Consider the following 24,284-nt stretch of genomic DNA (forward strand, 5'->3'; position numbering starts at 1 on the left):
GATCCACACAGTCAAATGCCTTTCCTATGCAAAGGCTTACTTATAGGGACCTACAACAGTGGGCCTGGTGGATATGATGACGGTACGGTAGGCCTGGGCAAGGTTTCAATCTGTTATAGGATCACTATGAGTTGTACCTGGCTTGACAGCACCTAACAGCAGCAACAGTAAAAGGTAAGCCAGGAAAGACGCAAGCTATCCAATTTAAAATGCCAAGCAGAACACAAACCCTGTGACATCAAGCAGGATTTAAATGAGAGTGATGCATCTCAATTACTATCCTTTATCTTTAAACTAGAATTCTCTGGAGGAGCAAAACAAGTGAAGAGCACACATGTATACCTAAATAAATTGCCTTCAAGGAAATGGACCACATGATTGTGGAGGCTAGCTAGTCCCAAAACCATGGCCTACCTGAGGCTTTGCCTGACACTTGTGGTAGGAGGAGCTGACAACACAAGTTCTGCCAGGCGGCAGCCTGCTAGGTCACATGCCAAGAGTCTGAGTTCAGACGGAGTCAATGCATGATAGAGAGAAAACAAGCTTTGCCAGAATATCCACATATGTGGAACCCAGGTCACATCCTCAAGAGAAGTCCTCACCTCCTTTCCTATGACTTCTCACATCAGTTTACAAACTAGAGGAAATGGAGGATGAAATGGCCTAGACCAAATTAACACAGTCTTATTCACCAGAGATGCTGTTGCAAATTTCCCACTTGGGGACTGCCAAAGAAAAATAATGTAATCTTTTCAACACTCTGGCATTACAGTTATTTTCAAGAAGGGGACCCATACATTCACACACCAGGAGTTCCTAGACTGCAGGAATAAGGGAGCCATATAGACAGAAGAGGAAGACAATAAAAGCATAATAGGATTCAGAGGCAACTGGATTAGTAGCCAATTAGAGAAGAAATAGAAGTTTGGTTTTGTGTTTTGTTTGGTTTTGTTTTGTTTGTTGGGTTGTTTTTAAAAAGTGGTGTTTGAAGAGGCCCCTCCAAGTTATGGAGTAGAATGCATAGTGTTGGATAGACAAGTATATGAAATAGTTACGTAACTTGTATTAGTCCAAGATCTGTCCGGGTGCAGCATACAAAGAACTTTCCTCTCTCCAGTTTTCTATCTCTCCTTGTTCAGCTGTATTGTTTGAGCAATGTCCATTCACCCTAAGTGTCACACTTCTTCATACAGTTTTCTCTTCCAAGATAAGCACAGCTGCCTGGTGCCCCTAGAAGCCTACACTACCCCATTTCTCCCCTTCAAATCATGACATCTTAGAACTAGAAAGCTCTTTAATGATATCTAGGACAGTTATCTCCATTGTTGCCTCTCCGGCCCTAATTTTTATTTCAAAATTCCATTCTACCAACTTGATTTTAACTTATAGCAATGCCATGTTTCAGAGCAGAACTATTCCATGTGGTTTCTTGATACTTCTCCAGCCGAGCTGCTGCTGCTGCTTTTCCTCCTTCTTCTCCTCCTCCTCCTCTTCCTCCTCCTCGTCCTCCACTTCCTCCTTCCACTTCTCCCTCCTCCCTTCTTCTTTTTCCTCTTCTTTCCCTTATTTGATAGATCCAAATAGGATCCAAGTGGTGTAGGAGAAAAGTATTGAATATATCGTGGGCTGCCAAAATAACACAGCTGCTTGGTGATTTCAACGTTCCAAACTTCCAGCTTGCAACTAAAAGCTTAGATTGTGCCATCAGAGCTCTTTCTCTTATCCTCAAACTCAAGTCCTATGTGATTCACAGAAGGTCTAAAGGACAGAGCTGGGCTGCCCCACTGGCTCTCCTAGGTTGTAATCTTTATGGAAAGGAGGCATGGCAGTACAGTACCTAAGAGCTTGGATGTTAGCCAACAGGTCTGCAGTTATAACCCACTCCATGGGAGAAGGATGAGAGGCAGTTTGCTTCTATAACGATGTGCAGGCTTAGACATCCATGGGGATGTTCTTTGGTGTCCTGCAGAGTCACTCTGTATCAGAGTCACTTGGTGGAATCTTTAGAGAAGCAGATGCCACATCTTTCTTTCACATTGCAGGTGGTAGAGTCAAACTACTGACCTTTAGGTTAGCAGGTAACTGTTTAACCACTGCATCACCAGGACTCCTTCACTAATCCTTCGGAAAACTCAAACTCACTGCCACTGAGTCAGAGCCAACTCATTGCTGGCCTTCTAGGGGGAGTTTGGAGACTGTAAATCACACAGGAGGAGATTGCTCATCTTTCTCCCTTGGAACAGTAAGTAGATTTGAACCACCTGTCTTTGGATTGGCAACTCAAATCTCTCACAGCTCAGGCACCAGAGCTCCCTACTGTAATCTCTAGAAGGTCTGAAATTACTGACAGTTTGGTTATATTCCGTGACCAGAGGCAGCTAGATGTTTTTGCTTCTGAGTAAACCACTCCCTGCTTTCTGGCTCTCCCATAATTTCCATGAGGACGATCAAAAGAATCTGCTAGAACTGTCAGTCTCTTTCCGATGGGAAACACCTGTTTCAACAAAAGTGGTCCAGTCAGATCTGGAGCAAGTCTGGCTTATTATTGGTTAATTGCTCAACAAGTGGGCAGATTTAAAAAACATTGTTGTGGAATTGTTTTTCAGTCTTTTGCAGACAAATCACCTTGGAATCTTATTAAAATACAGATTCTGGTTCAGTGGATCTGGAGTATTCTGTGTTCATAACAAGCTCCCAGGAGATGCCAAAGCTGCTGGTCCGTGAATCATTCTTTGAAAAGAAACACTGTAGATGATAGTGGAGAATTTCCTAAGTGGTAGAATAATAGATCATTCTATTTTATTTCGTAAACAGTTAAGATCTTCTGATGTATTGGACACAGGATACACAAAAATGGATGAATAACAAAATAGACATTGACCCTCAATGATTTTAATTTTACCACTTTGTGGGGAGAAGAGTACAGAGATTCTAAATATGTAATGTGATAAATGGAGAATATATAGAGAAGCGTTTCTTAGCCTGAGGGTATCATGACCAATACCTGCAGTGGGCAAAAGAAATGCCTTGGAGGATAGACTTACTATAGAATGGACAGAATACACAGAGGTAGAGCCGAGAGACAGTAAAAACATGAAGACCAAAGGAATAAAGGAAGCATTTCAAGGAGAAGTGAATGTCTACATCAAACAGAAAAGTCTCAAGTCACACATTCAGCATACACACAATATATGAGTATATAGTAACTTACCTTAAAGATCCTGCAACAAAAACTCATAAAAATTCATTGTTTCTGTGTCTAAACTAACTCATGGCTGACCTTCCACTGTGCCAGCTGTGTAAAGGATACACAAGGTGACTGCTCATCTTTCTCTCACAGATCAGTGAGTAGACTTGAACTGCCAGAGGGGTACCATCTTTGGGTTTGCCACGCAAGACTATGTCACCAGTGCCCCCTACCAAATACCACCATCTTGTTGTTGTTGTTATGTGCCAATGAGTCACCTGCAACTCATAGCGACCTATGTATAAGAGCCCTACACCCTGCTCTATCCTGTGCCAACCTCACTGTCTCCGACAAACCTACTCCTATTACCCCAATCACTGAATCGATCCATCTCATCGAGGGTCTTCCTCTCTTCCGCTGTCCCTCCACAACCACCATCTTGCACATAAGAAAACTGAGATACTGAGAGGATTGCCCAAAGTCACAGAATCCACTACAAAGCTACATAAATTGACATCTAGCCTGTTACTATGGGCTCTTGAGTCACAACCAACCCATAGAGGACCTTCCAGTGGGTTTTCAGAGGCTGGAAATCCCAGGATAGGAGATGACTCATCTTTCTCTCCCAAAGCAACTGGTGAATTCAAACCATTCACCTTTGAGTTGGCAGTACAACTTCTGTAAATAGCCTAGGCTATTTAAAAAGAAAACTAGGGTACTAGCAAATGGTAGATAGCAATGTGACATATAATATGTTTCTTTATGTAAAGAGCCTATTGGCATCAACTGTTTGGAAGTGATGCTAGGGAGCTCTGGTGGCCTAGTGGTAAGAGGTGGTATTGCAACCCCAAAGGTACACGGTTTGAATCCACTAGCAGCAACATGGGAGAAGGATGGGCAATCTCTTCTTACGTGATTTATTTACTCTGAAAACTTGTTGGAGGGTCAGCTATGGATCAGTCCCAGTTCTACATCACACAGCGACAACAATTGACATCAATTGTTAGAAAGTGATGTTAACGTGTATTGTGTACACTTCCTGTTCTAAACATTCTGCTAGGCCCTTCTGTTTGCATCACCTTGTTCTATCCACAAATGAATCCCAAGAAGCAGGTAAGTAATACTGGTGCCATTTTTATGGAAAAAATTCTAGTGCTGTATGTGAGAGAGATGCCCCAAACCCACCAACCACCATCAAGTTGATTCTGATTCATGATGACCTAAGTGACCTAACAGGACATTCATAATGACCTGGTGCAAAACTGTTCATTGAAAAAAGTAATTGTAGGATATCTGGACAATAAGATTTAGTGAAACATCAAGACATCAAGTCATATGTCTTCCTGTACCCTGTGTTGTTCTTTTTCTGGCAAGTAAAATCTAAGGGACTTGTAAGATTCTTCTAAGAACAGTCTAAAGGAACATTAATAACACATGTTTGTATTATAATTAGACATAGATCAGGAAAGGCTCGCAGTGATTTCGGGGAATGAACGTGTTACTTCAAGTTCTGTTTATAGCGTTTAGATGACTAGATTTCACTGATTCTATGTTGTGCAAATGTAGTTTGAGGCCGACAGACGTGCTTTTATCATCACTCTTAACTCCTTTGGCACTGAACTGACCAAGGATGACCGGGAGTCCCTGTTCCCAACCTGTGGCAAGCTCTATCCAGAAGGTCTTCGCCTGCTGGCTCAGGTAGACGATTTCGAACAGATGAAGAGAGTTGCAGATCATTACAGTGTATGTATTTATTCCTATTCCCTAACCTTGTGCTAATCCCCAAACTCGAGCCAGATTTCATCACCTGTACTTTAGGAGCTCAAACATTAAATTTACACTTCTTATCCAAAGTGGGTACAGTGTTTTTACTAATAGCTCCCAAAGAAATATTTCAAGTTCCTCTCCTAAGCTGGTGGTTTTAAATGAAAGGTTCCTGCCAAGTAAGTACTTGTTTAATTCTCCAAGGAGTGGTCATTGAGTACCTCTTTTGAAGTGCTTGATAATGCAAGTTTCCCCAGAGACTGTTACAGTATTTTGGAAATAGAAGCTCAGAGTTATGTAAAATCTCCTGATCTAGCAGCCCTTTCAAATGGAGATTGGGTAAACAGGGAGAGTGTGGACCTGGGACTGCTGTGCCACTCCCTTTGCTGAGTGGCCAGAATAGGAGGAGGAAGTAGAGCTGTCCATGGGTTTCCCCTCCACCAGCAGCCAGCCAGCAGCTCTTGGAAAGTCTGGAGCCTCTGAGCTCAAGATTATGCACTATTTAGATAGTAATGTTTGTTCCCTCCAGGTAACTTCTCCAAACTGCAAAGCCAATCTCCTCTCTCTCTGTCTATTTCTGAAACCCTTCAGGAAAAGATAAGGAACTCTGGTGATGTAGTGTACTGGTAACCAGAAACCAGAAGGTCAGGGGTTCCAGTCTACCAGGTGATCTACAGGAGGTCAATGGGCAGTCTCCTCCTATAAAGACTTACAGCCTCAGAAACTCAATGGAGGCTCTCTATGAGTTAAATTCCACTCTACGTCACTGAGTTGGGCCAGGAAAGAGAACTAGTAATCAGCTGTTTCTGAGTCACCTCAGACACATGTGACCTCAAGGGTGTCAAAACTCAATGGAGTTTCATGGACAGATTTTATTTTTTTTTCTGGAGGATATTGTAAGGTAACTCAGAGTATACGCAAATACCAACATTTCTGCTTGCAGTTTTTAACAAGTGGTTGTTGTTGTTGTTGTTATGTGTTGTTGAGTCACTTGTAGCTTACAGAGACCCTATGTACAACACCTCTGAAACTTGCTCTATCCTGAGCAAACCTCCTTGTTTCTGACACAACTACTTGCATTACTCCAGTCACTGAGTCAATCTACCTCATACAGGGTCTTCCTCTCTCGTGCTGTCCCTCCACCCTTTCAAGCATCATGTCACTCTCCAAGGACTGGTCCCTCCTTGCAACATGCTCAAAGTATGTCAGATGGAACTTCAAAATCCTTGCCTCACAGGTGCAGACTGGTTGCATCCTCTCTAGGGTAGACCTATTTGTTCTCCTAGCAGTCCATGGTATATTCAATACTCTTCTCCAGCACCACAGTTCAAAGGCATCACTTCTCCTATAATCCTTATTAATTGTCCAGATCTTTGATGCATAGCAAGAAACTGTAAAGACCATGGTCTGGATCAGGCACACCATAGTCTCTAGACTGCCATCGTTGCTCTTCAGTACTCTGGAGAGGTCCCTGGCAGCAGATTTTCCCAATGCAATTCATCTTTTGATTTCCTGGGTGCTGGTGGTACCAAGAGTGCTGATTGTGCAGACGAGCAAGCTAAAGTTGTTAACAATCTCACCAGCCTAAAAACTTCACAGGGAAGATGTTGGTTTTGAGTACTGTTGAGTCAGAGCAGACCCATAGCTGAACCTCCTGTGCGATTTCAGAGGCAGTTAATCACTCTGGAGGAGACTGCCCATCCTTCTCCTTGAAGAGGAGCTGTGTGCTTTCAGGATTGCTGCATAGTTTCTTACCACTAGGCCACCAGAGTTCCCTTTCCTTTCACAGAAAATATAGAGGACAGCAAATATATGTCTATGAAAGACATATAAACCTTTTTAATATATGTGATTGCATGAGATTTCTAGTATCTTCTATTTCCTTGAGGAAATGAAAAAGAAAAAAAAATCCCAGTGACAAGAATATGAATGATAGCCTACTGGGTGCTCTGGGGGTGTAGTCCATAGCAGGCTGCACTGCTAACATCAAATCCACCAGCGGCTCCACAAGAGAAAGATGGACAGTCTCCTCCCGTACAATTTATAGCCTGGGAAGCCTCCTGGAGGGCCAACTATCATTGGGTTCCAACTCTACTGTAATGACAGAGAGAGAAGTTCATTCATTCAGGTTCCAAGAGGCAAGAGGCAAAAACTGTTCTACAAGGTGTATACCAATTTCCAAATTCAGGTTCTTGGGGCAAATCAGGAACATTTTTGAGATCCCATGCTTATGGTTTGTGAGGGATGGCATATACTTTTAAATAGATGATACAATGTTTATATTGTTAGGAAAACTTGTCATACACATTTATGAGCGATGAAAATTTCTTGAAAACTAATCTCCTTTCTTTGATTTTAAGGAATACAAGCCTTTGTTCGATGCTGCAGGTGATGGCAATGGGGGAAAGACATTGGAAGATACGTTTTATGAGCATGAGGTAACCCACAATTGGAAATGCTACTAACCTGATTATGTTCTTTTTCTCTTACTTTGAATTTTAATTGTTGTCTTACTTTGGGTTTTCATTTTTACAGCTGATTAGGTCAATTCATTAGGCCCATTGCTAATTTGACCAAGCATCCAGCAACTCAAACTCAAATTTGAATCCATTCACAGTTGGCCCTGCAGCAAGTTTTTGAGGTTATAAATCTCACAGGAGGGATTGCCAGTCTTTCTCCCTTGGAGTCACTGATGGGTTTCAACTGCCTTTGGGTTGTCAACTCAACTCCCTATGGACAAGAGGACACCAGAGCGCCCCTTTAGAGAGACAAAGTATCACATATGTAGCTTCCAGGGCAGTTGCCCCACTCAGACCAATGTGTATATATGCACAGAGAAGCTCTGAAAGGAATGCAACTATTCAACAATTTTATTAGGGCAGGCTTCATAATCAGATACTAATTACAGCTATGGCATACACACACACTTAGTAGGCGAATCTGCTCTGTTCTTCCTTCAAGAAGGGGGCCAAACCATGGTCATAATAGTACAATTATTACTCTTGGGAATTACTTGCATACTAATCCACTGGTGGCATAGTCTACAGAGAGTTTCCCTGCTTACTCCAAGGTCAAGTCTCTATGGTGGCTCGAATCCACCAGCAACTCAGAGGAAGAAAGGTGGACAAACTCCCATGAGATCTATTGTCTCAGAAACTTGCTGGAAGGTCATCTATTGAGTAGATTCTGACTCAATGGCGATGAGATTGAGTTTAACCTACTTGAGTCCAATTTTTTCTGTTTCTCTAGGAAAGCCAAGAGAATATTTAAATCACTGATAGTTCATCTCTGAACCAGTCAAATGCCAAATAGATACTACCAGAAAGTTAAAGATGCATGGAAAGTTCTCCTAGAAATTTGGATGCTAGTATCTTCTGATTGTACTAAGCTTATTTTTTTTGGGGGGGGTTGTTGTTGTTTCTTTTTTTAATTTTAATAATTTTAATGAGCATTTACGGAGATTTTGGATTTCCATTCATTCATTCGCTCCTCTCTTTCAAAAGTAAAAGAAACACTCCTTCCCTGGTACACAATCCCCCCGCACCCCCCCCACTGCCCCAAGTACATTCCACTATGCAACCTTAATTGTGGACTCCTGTGATAACTGTAAGACCCTATCATACATCGCTTTTAAATTAAGCTTATTTTTAAAGTACAGTTAACTGAACATTTATTTGCTGATTGATACTCTCCATTGTTGTTGTTATTAGGTGCCATCGAGTTGAGTACGACTCTTAGTGACCCCATCAACAACAAAACCGAATCCTGTCCTATACCATGCCATTCTCTGACTCTCCAAAACCCTCAAGTCTATTGCTGCAGTTACTGTATCAATCCACCTGGTTGAGGGTCTTCCTCTCCTTCACAATCCCTCCACCTTCCCAAGTCTCGTGAATATCCTATGGACTATCAAAAGAATACTCTCCCTTAGCACTTGCCAAATTGTCTCTGCTTTCCTCTCTTTGGCCCAACTTAGGTATTGTCTACTTAACTAGGTTATTCCTTGGAAAAGGACATCATGCTTGGAAATGTAGAAGAGAAGAAGATCCTCAAGGATGTGTGTTGACACAGTGGTTGCAGTAACGGGATCAAGTATATCAGATGGCCCAGGATAGGACAGGCTTTAGATCTGTTGTCCAGAGTCTACATGAGTCATACTCAACCTCATGGAACAATATATATGGGAGGAAGTTCTAGTGGCCTGCCCAAAGTCAGGTGATTTGAATGTACCTTCTGGTCCTCAGAAGAAAGATGTGCAATATATGTGAGGGTCAGCTATGAGTCAATTTCAACTCAGCAGCAATAAACAATTTAAATAGACATGAGCATGACCCAAGTAGATGAATTGCAAGCTGCACTTTACTATTACTTCATGAATGTAATGTAATACAAACAGCTGATGTTATGTTTTTTCCCCTTCCTCAGGTCCAGATGAATGTGCTGGCATTCAACAGGCAATTCCATTATGGTGTGTTCTATGCATACATAAAACTGAGGGAGCAAGAAATGAGGAATATCGTGTGGATAGCAGAATGCATTTCACAGAGACATCGAGCGAAAATCAACAGTTACATTCCCATTTTATAACCCAAGAGAGCGCCTCAAATACAGAAACTGAAAAATTTTGGAAGGAAGTTAGGAAAAGAAAATAAATTTGTTGCATTATCTAAGATGCACAAAAGTAAACCACTCTGTACCTTCCATAAATTGCACAGTCATTGGAAATACAATAAAGCAAACCAGAAACAAAGCGTTTTGGGGTTGTTTTTTTTTCCCCTCTAGTAGTCTCCAATCTTGTTTCCCCACTTACTCTTCACTGGCCCTTTCATTCTAATTCTACTTATCTCTTACTTTGTCCATTCTTGTTAGCCCATGTTTAAACTTGGGAAACTAATACGTCTAAGTGTCGTACTCTTTCATTTCCATGCAGCCCCATAGACTTAAATGGTTGACTTTTTTACCTATAACTCCCCTATGTTCAGGAAATCCAAGGTGGACCACATCTAATGAGAAATGTTGTTGTTTTTTGGTTTTGGTTGGTGGTTCTTTTTTGGGGTTTTATTGTTTGGTTGGTTGGTTTTTGCCTAGTAAGCTTGGATTTCATAAGTTTGAGAAAGATACATAATTCCAAATATATGCTTTACATATAAGTTGTGTGAAGTCTGTTATTCAGGCTGTCATTTATGTATAAAGCAATCTAATGCTACTCTAACATAGATACCAGAAGTGGGTGATGTTAACAAGTGGAAATTTACTGTTACAATTTTGGAGACTCGAAGTTCAAATTCAAGGTTCTAGCCCTAAAGGAGGGAGCTCTGGTGGTATATCGTGGTCAGAAGTTGAACTGCCAACCCAAAGGCAATCAATTCAAATTCCCCAGCTCCTCCATGGGAGAAAAATGGGCAGTTTCCTCCTGTGTGCTTTTATAACTTCTGAAAACCCTCTAGAGGATCAGCTATGGATTGGTTTTATGGTCAAAATCAACAACAGCTCTAAGGGAAAGGTCACTGTGTTGGAGGAGGGAAGTCCTTGTTCTTTCAGCGTCTGTAGGCCCTGCATTCTCTAGAGGCCTCCCTGTGTTCAAGCCTTAACTAGAGCCAAGAGACTCCATCTCACAGGGGCTTGGGTCCAAAAAGAAGCGCTCCACTCATTAGTGGTACTGAGGACCCCCCCCCATCTCAGCTTGCTTTCTTCCCCTTCTAAGGCTAGTAAAATAAAAGGCATTACAGGCCACACCCTAGAAGAACTCCCTTCTATCCAATTAGAGTTGATGTGATTAAGAGTGTTGCATTCCACTCTCAATCCTACTACAACTATTTGGTTTATGAGACAATGAGAGATTGTTACATGACTAAAACATTACATCATTATATGCATATATTTTTGTACAAAATAATTCAATCCATGACAAGTAGTTTCCACAATGTTGAGTGTGTATGTGTGTGTTGTTTGTTGTTGTTATGTGCCTTCGAGTTGCTTGCAACTCATAGCAACCCTATGTACAGCAGTGCTAAACCCTCTTCTATCCTGTGTCAATTACATTGTCTCTGACAAACCTACCACAATTATCCCAGTCACTGAATAATCAATCCACCTCATAGAGGGTCTTTCTCTCCTGTGCTGTCCCTCTACCCTCTCAAGCATAACGTCCCTCTCCAAGAATTGATCCCTCCTTGCAACATGTCCATAATATGTCAGATGAAGCTTCAGAATCCTTGCCTCCAAGGAGCAACCACATTTAACCCTCTCTAGGACGAACCTGTTCATTTTCTTAGCAGTCCATGGTAAATTCAATACTCATTCTTCTCCAACACCACAGCTCAAAGGCATCAATTCTAATTCTGTCATCCCTCGTCATTGTCCAGCTCTCTGACGCATAGGCGGGGGGAGAGATCCTGTAGTTACTTTACTTTTTACTCTTTGAAAGGGAGAGGAGGCAGGGGGACAAACATTGTTAATTCCATATCATTTATATAGAAGTATAAATCAATCATAGGTATATATCATACGGGTTGTGTTTGAAAAAGTAGAAATACCTTTATGTTAATGTATTTTAAACGTGTTGTTATTGTTGCTATCTGCCGTCGAGTCGTTTGCGACTCATAGCAACCCTATGTACAACAGTCCTAAACCCTGCTCTATGTCTTGCCAATCTTATTGTCTCTGACACACTTCTCCCCAATACCCCAGTGGCAGAATCAATCCATCTTATCGAGGGTCGTCCTCTCCTGCACCCTTCCTCCACCCTCCCAAGTATGAAGTCCCTCTCTAAGGACTGATTTCACCTTGCAACATGTCCAAATTATGTCAGACAAAGCTTCAGAATCCTTGACTCCAAGGAGCAGCCTGGCTTCACCCTCTACAAGACAAACTTCTAGCAGTCCATGGTATATTCAATACTCCAGCACCACAGCTCAAAGGCATCAACTCTCCTTCTATCATCCCTAGTCGTTGTCCAGCTCTCTGATATATAGCAAGTAATGGCAAAGATCATGGCCTGTATCAAGTGCACCTTAGTCTCCAGACTGGCATCATTGCTCCTCAGTACCTTGGAGAGGTCTCTGACAGCAGACTTTCCCAGTGTAATTCATCTTTTAATTTCCTGGCTGCTGATACCAAGAGTGCTGACTATAGAGCCAAGCAAACTGAAGCTGTCAATAATTTCAGTCTCTTCACTATCTATCATGGTGCTGCCAATTGGCCCAGTGGTGAGAAACTTTGTTTGCTTGATGTTGAGCTTCAATCCATATTAAAGGCTGCAGTCCTTGACCTTCTGTAGCAAGCACTTCAGGTCCTCCTCAGTTTCAGCAAGCACAGTTGTGTCATCTGCATAATGCAGATTGTTGATGAGTCTACCTCCAATCCTGATGTCACACTTCGCCTCATGAACCCAACCTCCTGGATAATCTGTTCCGCATATGGATTGAAAAGATATGGAGATAGGGCACATCTTTGATGCACACCCTTCCCAATTTTTAGGCATGCTGTGTTTCCTTGCCCTATGGCTCACTTCACCTCTAGCTGGGTAGCTCTGGCCATATCTAAGTTCTGAGAAAGTATTCTTGCAGACAACTTGGATCAAAGACCTTTTCTAGGCACTAGAATGAGTGCCCAAAGCTTCCTCTCTTGACTTGTTCTTGGTTCCTTCAAGGGGCCACTCACTGTTCCACATCCTGAGACCTGGATCACGAGGTCCCTGGGTCTTATATTACCGCTGATGACCATAATGAGGATTTAAAGCTTAGGAGCTTCATTGAAGGTAGTTGCTGGTGGGAAAGGAGTAGGATGGAGAAAGATATGAGATGATTCTCAGACTGATCCCCACTCCCACCCTAACTCTGCATGATTTAGGTCAAGTCAGAAAGCTTGATGCCTTTGAAATATGGTGTCGGCAAAGAGTACTGAATATACAACTTACTGCCAGAAGAACAAACAAATATGTCTTGGAGGAAGGGTAGGTGAATGCTCCTTGGAAAAAAGATGGCAAGACTTGGTCTCACATACTTTGCACATGTTATCAGGAGGGGCCAGACCCCGAAGAAGGACATCATGCTAGATAAAGTAATGGCTGTTGTTGCTATGTGCCATCAAGCCATAGCAACCCTATGAACAACAGATTGGAACCTTGCCCTGTCCTGTGCCACCCTCACATTCTCTGCCACGCTTAAGCCCATTGTTACAGTCACTTGTATCGGTCCATCTTATTGTGAGGGTCTTCTTTCACTTCCTTGACTTTATCTTTCCCAGCATGATGTCTTTTTCCAAGGACAGGTCCTTCCTGATGACAACAACAACAAACATATTATCGAGGTAAAATAGAAGATCAGAAAAAAAGCAAACCTTCAATGAGGTGAGTTGACACAGTGACTGCAACTATGGACTCAGCCACAGGACTAATTGTGAGGATGACACAGGTTCAGACACTATTTCCCTCTGTTATACATAGGGTTACCATGACAGCACAAAATCTAACAACAACAAGGCTATAGGAGGAAGTTACAACTTTCCCCTTCCCCCTTAAGATGAAAGATGAAGGATGTAATCCTCCATGCTCGCCTCTGCAGGCCCCTCTAAGAATCTGAAAATATAAGACTATAGAAGAGGGAAAACAAACCTCACATAGAAAGCAAACAGCATGGGCCCCTATTAGTGATGGCGCACACATTGCAAGCTTGAAGCACTGCAAGTCTCAGAGCCATTAAGTGACTGTGCTGGTCTCTGAATTCAGGTTTCAGCTGTCGTGCCTCAGGGAAAGAGTCTACAGTGGAGGGTGACAGACTTTTAGGAAAAAATTTCTTTTCTATAAAATGAGGTCCAAAGGTTAGGTATATATAAAAAAGTGGGGATAGTGAAGCGAAAGCATATTCTTCGTTCTGTGTAATTGAAACAGAGACTTTTATCATCCCTTCCCTGCTCCCACAACATATCAATTCCTTCTGGCATTTCATTAAGCCCTCGAATTTTCAGCTCTCTTTTCTGCTGCATTGGGTCATAGAACATTGTTTTCATCAATTCCGGTTCCCAGACTCCCTCTCAGTATTCAGTTAATCCTGCTTCGACAGTCCAGAGTCTTTCAGCCCCTCCCACTTTATCCATTCTTGCTCCTTAATATTTTCATTGTAATTTTGCATAGTGTTCCTTCTGTCTATCCAAAAGCAGACATGTTCAGATCTCACACAGTTTTGTAGTCTTGGGAGAATTTAGGGTGCTCTCTCATTGCCTTTGAGTCAGAACTGACCATAGCTGACCCTGTGGGGTTCTGAGCTATAAATAAAATGGAAGGAGATTGCCAATCTTCCTTCTTTAGATGAACTGCTAGAAAGTCATGGCCTTTGTGTTATAACAGTGCAGCTCCTTATAGAATGGGCCACGAGAGTTCCTTTTTGGTGCAGGCAGTTCAAGTCCCCCAGCAGCCTCATGGGAGAAAGACAGGCAGTCTCTTTCTGTGTGATTTACAGCCTCTGAAAATACACTGGAGGGACAGCTATGAGTCAGTTCTGCCTTGATGACAATGAGTTACTTTTGTTGTTTTTGAAATGGGGTATTAAAGAGCCCTGGTCATGAGCCCTGGTCACATAGTAGGTTATGTGTTGGGATGTTAGCAAAAACATTAGTATTCAGAATTTAGTAGCCACTCCAAAGGAGAGAATTGGAGAGTCTAATTCTATAAAGATCTACATTTGCTGGAGGGTTGCCATGAGTAAGCATCAACTCAAGGAGTTTGGCTTGGTTTTGGATTAGTGGGAACATTGATGGTTCAGTGGTAGCTTTCTCACATCTTTTACAGACCAGCTCTATTTCATCTCATGAAAAGCCAGCAGTCATCTGTGGAAATTGTAGGTTGCTGTCAAGCTATTATTCAAACAGTGTAAGAGAATACTACATGGTTTATAATCAGGAAAGCTGTATGTCAGGAGTGCATCCTTTCCCCATACCTATTCCATCTATGTCTATGAGATAAATTACTTTGGGAAATTCTACTGTGAGGGACCTCTCCAAAGTACTGAAGAGCAATGATGTTAATTTGAAGACTAAGCTGCACCTGATCCAGGCCACAGTATTTGCAATCATTTGTTATGCACCTGAGAGCTGGATGATAAGTAAAGATGATAGACGAATTAGTGATGTCTTTGAGGTGTGGTATTGGAGAAGAGTACCAAATACTCCATGGACAGCTGGAAGAACAAATAGATGTCCTAGAAAAAGTGAAGCCAGAATGTTTCTTGGAGGCAAGGCTGCTGAAGCTTCTTCTCACATACGAGAAGTTGTTAGGAGAGGATATTCATTCAAAAGATACAGGGGAAAGATCCAGTGTGAAAAACAATGTAAATGAATTTCATGAACTTTGTATGTTCACCATATTAAAAAAAACCTAAGTAAGCGGGAGAGGACAATATACTGAGAAAGGTGGAGGGTCAATGAACAAGAAGAAGACCCTCAATGAGGTAGACTGACATAGTGACTACAGAAATAGGTTCAAATGTCAGAAATGACATTTAGAGCATGGCACTAAATAGGACAGGGTTCAGATCTGCTGTTCATACAGTACTCAATGGCACATAACAAAAATATGATACCGAAAAAGTTGTAGCTGATTTTCCAGATTAAAATGGCCTAGAAAGGAAGTTTAGTGGTCTATTTCCAGAAATGATCCCTTGCAAATCCAATGGACCACAAAATCGGTAACAATCATGGGGTGATGCTGGGGCAGGAAGTACGTGCTTCCATTGCACATAGCAGGGCCCAGAGTATGGTCTTCGAATTGACAGCAGCTAACCACAATAGAAGAAAGTGACTACAATTCTGAGGACATTGAGGGAACAAAAAATGCAGTCTTTTGGCTGTATTTTATGGTTTTGTGGGTTTGGTGTTTTATTTCTAGTTCAATGAAGAACACTCTCTGAGGGTAGAGGAAATTATCATTTGGAATCTGGAATAGTTTGGCCAAAGTTGAGCATTGTTAGATAATGATAGAATTCATGTGGCCACTCCAAAAACTCCTCACTAAAGGTGACGATGTCATCAAGTATTGAGAAAGTTAAAAGAAATCTTTGTAGAGAGAAGAAGGGCTCAGTGATGAGGTTTCAAGGACTTCATTAATATTAATTAAGTTTACAATTGCTGTCAAAAATGTCTTCAGAGATGTAATGGGTAAGATACAGCTATGAGAAGGAATATTATGAGTTTCTTTGTATTCTGTGTCGTTACTTTAAGAAGCACACAATAGTCTCCATATTGCATGATTCATGTAATCACTTCTGAATAGTTTTCTCTCCACTTTCACCAAATAGCCTTCTCATTACTACTTACCTGAATTGAGTGGAATTGCTGAGGAATATGTGGGATTTTATCCAAGGATCTCACTAACTTTGTCTCTCAAAATGGCTGATGCCTGGAGTATGTCTGGAGAGCCTTCTATCATCAAAAGTAGAAGGCTAAAACTATAGGGCCAAACAACCTGTCCACCATAGATAGGCTTTCATTCTCTTTCTTCTTCATTGCACTTTCACTATTTCACCTAGCCTAACATCAGTTATTTTCTTACTCTCTTCCTCTTTCTCCTAATTCACTCTGTGCTGTAGTTTTCAACTTCCATTACTGCCTTGACCACTTCCTGAAGTTCAATTCACTAGAACACAATTCAACATGGAAACAGCTGACAACCAAAGCTGTTGGGAGGCAAGTTACAATTGTTTGGGGAAAGAAAATGTAAAAAGAGAAGGACTTCATACTCAGAAAGGTGGAGGGTCAGTGTAAGAGAAGAAGACCCTCAACGGTGGGGACTGACACAGTGACTAGCAATGAGCTCAGTTCTATCAGAGATGGTGAGGGTGGCACAGAGGAGGAATGGGCTGAAAGCCTTTGTTCATTGGGTTCTATGAGTCATAGTCAATTTGATGGCACAAAACAACATTGTGAATATCAATATATTGGGAAGAAATTGTCTCCTGAGAATTAACATTAATGAGAATCACCAATTAGAGTTTTTTTTTAAATAAACTATAAATATAAATGTATCTTAGCTGAAAACAAAGAGTACCAGTAGGAAGTCTGTCTGTGTTCTATAGCATATGCAAAAGCATTGACTGTGTGGATCACAACAAATATGACTAACATTAAGAACAAGGAACACTTGATTTTTTTCATGTAAAATCTCTACCTAGATCAGAAAGCAATTGTCCAAACAGAGCAAGAGAACAATGGATGGTTAAAAATAAAGAAAGTAGTGTGCCAAGGATGTTTTCTTCTCCATACCTTTTCAATCTATACATGGGAACAGATCATTAAGGAGACTGGACTTTATGATAAAGTATGTGACATCAGGATTGGAGAAAGACTCATCAAACAAACTGCATTGTCAAAGCCAGTTCTGATTAATCTCCTTTGTCAGTGTGTCCTTTGCCATTCCCCATCACTCTTCCCTGAGAGAGACTTCACCCTGATTCATAAGGAAAAGGGGACGGTGTATTCTCTTAGCTACTTCCTGCTGAAAAGGGACACTGTAGGTTTCAGGGTGAAGATCTCTCACTACTCTAAAGGGCCCCTTTGACAATAGGAAACATGTAGACTATTGTGGAGATTGATTTTGGAATTTAGATGCACTGTTTTCAATTGTGCTCAGCCATACATGTTCATATCCTTGAGATGTATCATGGAACTGTTACAGCCTAGAAGACACAAATTTAACTAACAAGTTAAAAGTACTTGAGTCAAAAATTAAAAGTAACAATATTCCAAGTAGAGGTTCCAACAGTGGCACAAATCAAGTTACTGAGGGAAGGTAGTTCTTACAATAAAAGGCTTATTGACTAGCACTTTGTCTATCATAGTATAAAGGTTAGGAACCACAAGATGTAGAGGCTCAACTATGTCAATTATTGTTCTTAAGTCCTGAATCAAATTCATCTACCACTGGGTTGTTTTACAGCTTGGAAGTCCGCATGCAAGGCAGAGGTGAAGTAAGGAACTGCTTATGAGGTTTTCCGTCAATTCCAACAACTAAGAAATAGTGAGAAGAGCACTGTGGCAGTGGAAAATTAAAAGATATTTTCAAGGGGGCGGGGGGAAGAGGGACGAACTGGGGGGGTAGAGAAAATAGTGCAACAATAAATGAGTGGAAATCCAAAATCTCTGTAAATGTTCATTAAAATTAATAAAACTTAACAAAAATTAAAAAAATTTAAAAAACCCAACAAGCTGCATTATGCAGATCACACAACCTTGCTCACTGAAACTGAGGAGGACTTCAAGCGTTTACTGCAGAAGGTCAAGGATTGTAGTCTTCAATATAGATTGCATATCAACATCAAGAAAACAAAGATCTTCACCATTGGGCCAAAAGACAGCATCATGATAGATGATGAAAAGACTGATGTTGTTAAAATTCTTGCTCAGATACATAATCAGTACTGTTGGCACCAGCAGTTAAGATTTCAAAAGAGAAGTTGCTTTGGGAAAGTTTGCTGTCAGGGACACATGGAGTGCTAAAGAGCAATGATGTCATTCTAGAGACCAAAGTGTGCCTGATCCAGGCCATGGTCTTCTCAACTGTTTGCTATGCATCTGAGAGCTAAGTAATGACTAGGAAAGACAGAAGAAGAATTGATGCCTTTGCGTTGTGGTGATGGAGAGGAGTATTGAACTTACCATGAATTGCCAAGAGAACAACAGGTCTGTCCTGGAAAGGGTGAAACCAGGTTGTTCCTTGGAGACAGGGATTTTGAAATTCCATCTCACATGCACTTTGGGCATGTTACCAGGATGGACCAATCCTTGGAGAAGGGCATCATGCTTGGGAAAAAGAAGACTTCAGGATAGGGCGAAGTTCAGAGCTGTAGTTAATAGGGTCGCTATGAGTCCTCGTTGATTCGACACATAACAACAATAGCAATAAATATAAATCAGTAGCTCTATGAAACCAGGCAGATTTTCAGGAGATTTCTCATCCCACTAACCCTTGTGGACTTGCCAGCCAGTGTAAATCTCTGTGAAAGTTGTAAACAAGTTGTGTATTTTTTTTTCCCAAAGGAAAAAGTAGAGACCTTCAAGAAAAAAAAAAAAAAAGAAAGAAAGCCATCTTTCAGGTAGTAAGGAATAGGCCATAATCAACAGAGGCTGTGGTGATTTTAAGAAGCCCTGATGGCACAGTGCACTCACACACTGGACTGCTAATTAAAAGGTCCATGGTTTGAATCTATCAGCTGTTCAGGAAGAGAAAGATGAGACAGCTGTCTTCTATAACAATTTACAGCTCAGAAACCTGATGGAAGGTCATTGTGAGACAGAACCAACTTAGCAACAATGGGTTTGTTTCATTGGTAATGGTACAACATGCCTATAGACAAATATGCCTCCCACTAAGAAATGGGAATCTTTTGCCTTCTCTTCTGGAATCTGAACTGATGTTGCCGATTTACTCATAAACAACAAAATATAGAAAAAGCAACCATATGCTAAGTGAGCCAAACCACTTGCAGAGGTCAAGTGTAGGCAGTCAAGGCAAAGACTCCATTTAGCTCTTAATCATCAATGACCAGCCACGTGCGAACTCTGTCTTGGAATTCTGGCCCAATTAAGCCTCCAATACTTAGGCCCAAACCAACATCTGAATCTAACTTCATGGGAGACCTCAACTGAGAACTACCTAGACATGTTCTCCCTAAATTCCTGACCCACAGAAACGCACAGAAAATAAAATGAATGGTTTAAATCACTTAGTGTAGAGTACTTTGCTAGGCAAGAATGGTAAAAGAATGGATGTGTCAAACTTGTTTATTTTCTTTTTTGTTTGTTTTTCTGTTTAAGATTTGAAGTCTTTCTTGACGAAGTTCAAAGTCTTCAGTGTGGATTATACATTATCTCAGAGGATGAACAGGCATGGGCCGGGTTTTGTTCTTTTGTACATACCATCTCTGTGAGTTGACACTGACTTGACTGCAATAAGCAACAACCATAGTATTAAAGAGGGGGATCTGTTAGTTCTGGGGCAACTTCCTATAGGAAATATTATATAATGAGAACTTGGGAGCTCAGGGGAAGTGGGGATCCTGATTGTCATGGGGGAGAATCGTCTGTCATGGTTTCAGTGATAAATATGATACTACATCGTTCAGATTTTCTTTACAGCCTTGAAAATGCACATGTGTGAGTATAGTTTGAGGTTATTTCTGTTGGGAAATAACAGAAAAAAGTAGCTACATTTTTTTTAATTTCCAGAGTAATAGATGATAAAACAAACATAGATACTGTATAAAAGTTGCTCCCTTAAATGAACAGGTTACTCAAATATGGTTACCTAAGATAAACAGGTAACCATATTTGAGTGATTCTGGGGCTTCGTCTGACATACCTTGGACATGTTGCCAGGAGGGACGGGTCCTTGGAGAGGGACATCATACTTGGGAGGGTGGAGGGACAGCGCAGGAGGGGAAGACCCTCTATGAGATGGATTGATTCGGTGACTGGGGTAATCGGGATGGGTGTGTCAGAGGCGGTGCGGTTGGCGCAGGATAGAGCAGGGTTTAGAGCTGTTGTGCATAGGGTCGCTATGAGTCGGAAACGACTCGATGGCACATAACAACAAGATAAAACACAATGTAAAAATTGACAGAATACATTGGAATACGCAGAATCCCTAAATGTGAAGTAAAGAGTATTTCTTTATGGGACATTTCTGAAAAAAAAAATGAAAAATAATCTTAAGAAGAGCTATAAGATAGCATAAGCGATTAAGCACTTGATGAGTTGCCTAAAGGTCAGTGGTTTGAACTCAACGAGAGATGTCTTCAAAGCAGATTTTTAATTCACTTTTAAGCAGGTTTTGTCTTAGTCATTCAGCTCTCCAATCATCTGCAAGTGGGCAGAACACATAATCACTTACAAATGAGCTTCGCCTCTAACCTTGAAGGACTGTGTGTTTGAAGACACAATGCTAATTCTAAGGGCCAGATGTGACCATACAATCAGTTGTCAATAGACTAGTTTTGCTTCCTGATAAGACATAACATTGAATCCAGCTGGATTCTTGCCTTGAAAATGCATGCCCCTCTTTAGAAGAGAAAGCCATTATCTTTGTCAGCTCTTAAACAAAATGTAGTTCCAGATTTTAAATAATTTGCATTTCTAGATTCTATTTATAAGGGCTCTTTTTAATCAAAGCATTTTCTGTTCAGCTATTGGTATTCAGATGCATACTTCATTGTGTGATGGCACATTTTTCACTTTTTGGGGTTTTTATTTTTTTGTTTCATATCAATGGATTGTGGATTAGTAATGCATTTCAGTTTATTTCTACAACATAGGGATTATTTTTTAAAAAATTATTTTATACTGGTTTACATACAAAGTTCATATGCGTTGTTTTTTTACACCGTACCTTTCCCCTTTCAACATAGGCATTTTTAAAAAACTAAAAAATGTGCCTCTTTCATTTGGAAAATTTTTTAAAAGCATCTTTTCTACTTCTTGTTATGTACCATGGAGTCGGAACCAACCCAAAGCTGACCCTCCAAGTGGGTTTTCAGAGGCAGTTCATCACACACAGAAAGAGTGCCTAGCCTCTTGCAGGGCAGCTTGTGCCCTTGAACCACACACCATTAGGATTGCAGCACAGCTTCTTGACACTAGGCCACCAGAGCTTTTCACTTAGTTGGCCTTCATAGTGTGAACTAAAGAGTCAAAATGAAGTCCTTTGCGCTGAGCCCGTCTTAGCAAACCAAAACTAACTTTATCTGTCTTGTAAAGCCTTAACATTACCAGGAAGTAAAACCCAAATCAATTTATTGGTTGTCCTTGAAATAGAAACCCAAGCTAGTAATCAGAACTTGCTTGCTGGTTTAACCTGCTTACAAAACATCTCCTTAATCCCCAATAAGTAAAGTAGATGCCCTCTGGCAAATTTGAAATTTGTTCCATATAAGCTTCTTTGTTATAAACCCCTTTTGCTTTCTATTGCATTTTGGACCTCTTGTCTGGTTTCTTGGCCACATAGTCCCTGGATTGCGAACTGAAAAAATATTGCTTGTAATTCACACACATATACATGCTTTGCATAAAGCTAATATTTTAATAATCTTAATGATTGGGTATTTTTGAAAATGGAATAATTTATTAATGCAGGGAAGAGAGGATAACCACAAATTCCAGTTTCCTGCCCAGATCATGTGGTTGTATACAAAGACTTAAGCCAAAGGTGATGATTTTACAGCTTGTGCTGAATAAATCAAGAGGTTTTTCAGGAGAAGGCCTGGGGGAAAGTTATGCAAGATCCATACATGCAAATAAATACAAAACATGTTTTGGAAAATCTACACCTTACAATTGAATTCTGTCCTGTATTGGACATAATGCTGTGAAATTCCAAGATTTCTCTAGTCATGGAAATTACCTTGAGTCTCTAGCAATAGTATGAATCATTTGGGTTTGCATAACCTTTTAAGGGAACACTGGTGGCCTAGAGTTGCATTGTCAAGCCAAAGGCAGGCAGTTCAAATCTACCAGCTGTTCTAAGGAAGAAAGGTGGTAATCTCTTCCTGTACAACTACAGCCTCGGAAAACCCATTGGAAGGTCAACGATGAGTCAGTTCCAACTCGAAGTAAAGAATGAATGAGTTAAGATATAATGCGTACATTGGACACTCTCAGAATAAGAGACATTTTCACATTTACTCCAAATGTTGCATAATATTTAAAGGGATGGAAGATTCCATTCAACCTCAGGATCTATAGATTCTAGGTTGAAATATCTACTTCATGGTTTGAGAAAGCAGTGGTTGAGATGAAAGCTTAATGTGAAAAATAAAAGTCACACATTTTAAAAGGACATAGTGTTTAACTAAGTAAGCAGCTTCAAGAAACAGGCACTTTTGGGTTTTGGCCAGAATGACTCTGTCATGTCATTCATGGGGTAATGGAATAACAGAGGCTACAGCCAGTTTGCCATCAGGTTGCTGTTGATGTTGTTTTGGTGGGGGGAGGGGTACCATCGAAATGGAACTGACCCATAGCTCACCCTCCGTTGGGTTTTCAGAAGCAGTTAATCACACAGGAGGAGATTGCTCATCTTTCTGCCATAGAGGGGCTGGTTGTCTTGAACTGTACGCCTTCGGGATTGCAGTGCAGCTCCTTGTCACTAGGCCACCAGTACTCCCATCATACTAAAGAAAAATTGTAAGCCAAAGCATCAAAAATACCTTTTTTAAACTATTGATGCTCATATCCACAAAATGCATTGCCCAGTAGAGATGGGGATGTTTCTGGTAAGAAGAGTAGGTAAAAATTCTGTGAATTGATTACAAATAAATGCAGATTTGCTGATGTTTTCTGTGGCTTAGCTTCAGTATTGAGCAATCAAGTGGGGGAAAAAATATTTTTCAGGCTCTTTCTTTGGTGGAAAGTAATAATTGGACTCCCTCATTCTCTCCTGGAACCTAGAAATGAACAATTGCTATCTCTTTAGTCATCTTTTATTACTTAAAGTCAAACAAAAATAAGTCCAGTGGAACAGTGAAAAGTGAGGAGGCCAGATATGTAAACTCTTTAGCAAATATTATAAATCCAGAAAGTGCAGGTAGATTTAAATCAGTGTATTTCCCCAAAGGAAGCATATATCTTTATGTGCAGGAAGTAGTCTGTGTTATCCTGCAGTGAGGAGGCCATTTTCAGGCAAGATTGTGGAGAAGGTGATTCTGTGTAAATAGGAACAGCTGGACATGTTGCTAGCATCCTTCTGAAGCACATGGAAACCATAAATTCACTTCAAGTAGAAGGGATTTTAAAATATTCGAAGGCAGTAGGAACAAGAAAAGAGATTAATTCTGTAAAAACAGAGCAAAAAATCATCAATGGGAACCGCAATAGAGTAATAGAGTCTATGACTTTTTTCCAAAATTGGCTGTGAGTTCAAGTCATGAGCACAGCTTACTTAGCAAGACAACTTACCAGAAAAAAAAAGGGGGGGGGGGAGGAAATCAGTGAAAGCAAATGCTAGTGGATTTCAGATAAGAAGCACAAAAATTTTAAAAATTCTAGCTCATACTTTGAATTTTTCTCGCATTTCCCTCCCCCACATTTTATTAAAATTTCCACTGTATATTTGCCCCAAAGGATATAATTATTATAAACACTCAGTTTAATTACATGAAAATAGATGCAGATACAAAGGCTGATTTCAAACATAACTCCCAGGCATAGTAGAATTTTTAAAAAGTTTAACAACTCAGATAGAAAAGAAAGTAATATGACAGCCTTTGTTGAATGTCCAGGAAAGGTCTGAAATCACTAATTAAGTGCTGTTCATATACCTTAAGAAGGCTTGTTTCATATTCAACAAATT

At 40.7% G+C, this 24,284-nt stretch overlaps 1 protein-coding gene across 1 annotated transcript in view; it reads left to right on the plus strand.

Moving 5' to 3' along the window:
* Positions 1 to 9,538, plus strand: part of ATP6V0D2 (ATPase, H+ transporting, lysosomal 38kDa, V0 subunit d2) — an 80,938-nt gene extending 71,400 nt beyond the window's left edge. Inside the window, exons 6-8 of the mRNA XM_006880514.1 lie at positions 4,754 to 4,930; positions 7,312 to 7,389; positions 9,377 to 9,538. Coding sequence (XP_006880576.1) covers positions 4,754 to 4,930; positions 7,312 to 7,389; positions 9,377 to 9,538 — 417 coding nt within the window. The remainder of the gene's footprint in view (positions 1 to 4,753; positions 4,931 to 7,311; positions 7,390 to 9,376) is intronic.
* Positions 9,539 to 24,284: the final 14,746 nt, after the last annotated feature.

This window comes from Elephantulus edwardii, unplaced genomic scaffold (genome assembly GCF_000299155.1).
Source record: "Elephantulus edwardii isolate Elephantulus edwardi_28Jun2011 unplaced genomic scaffold, EleEdw1.0 scaffold00008, whole genome shotgun sequence".
Classification (NCBI taxonomy): domain Eukaryota; kingdom Metazoa; phylum Chordata; class Mammalia; order Macroscelidea; family Macroscelididae; genus Elephantulus; species Elephantulus edwardii.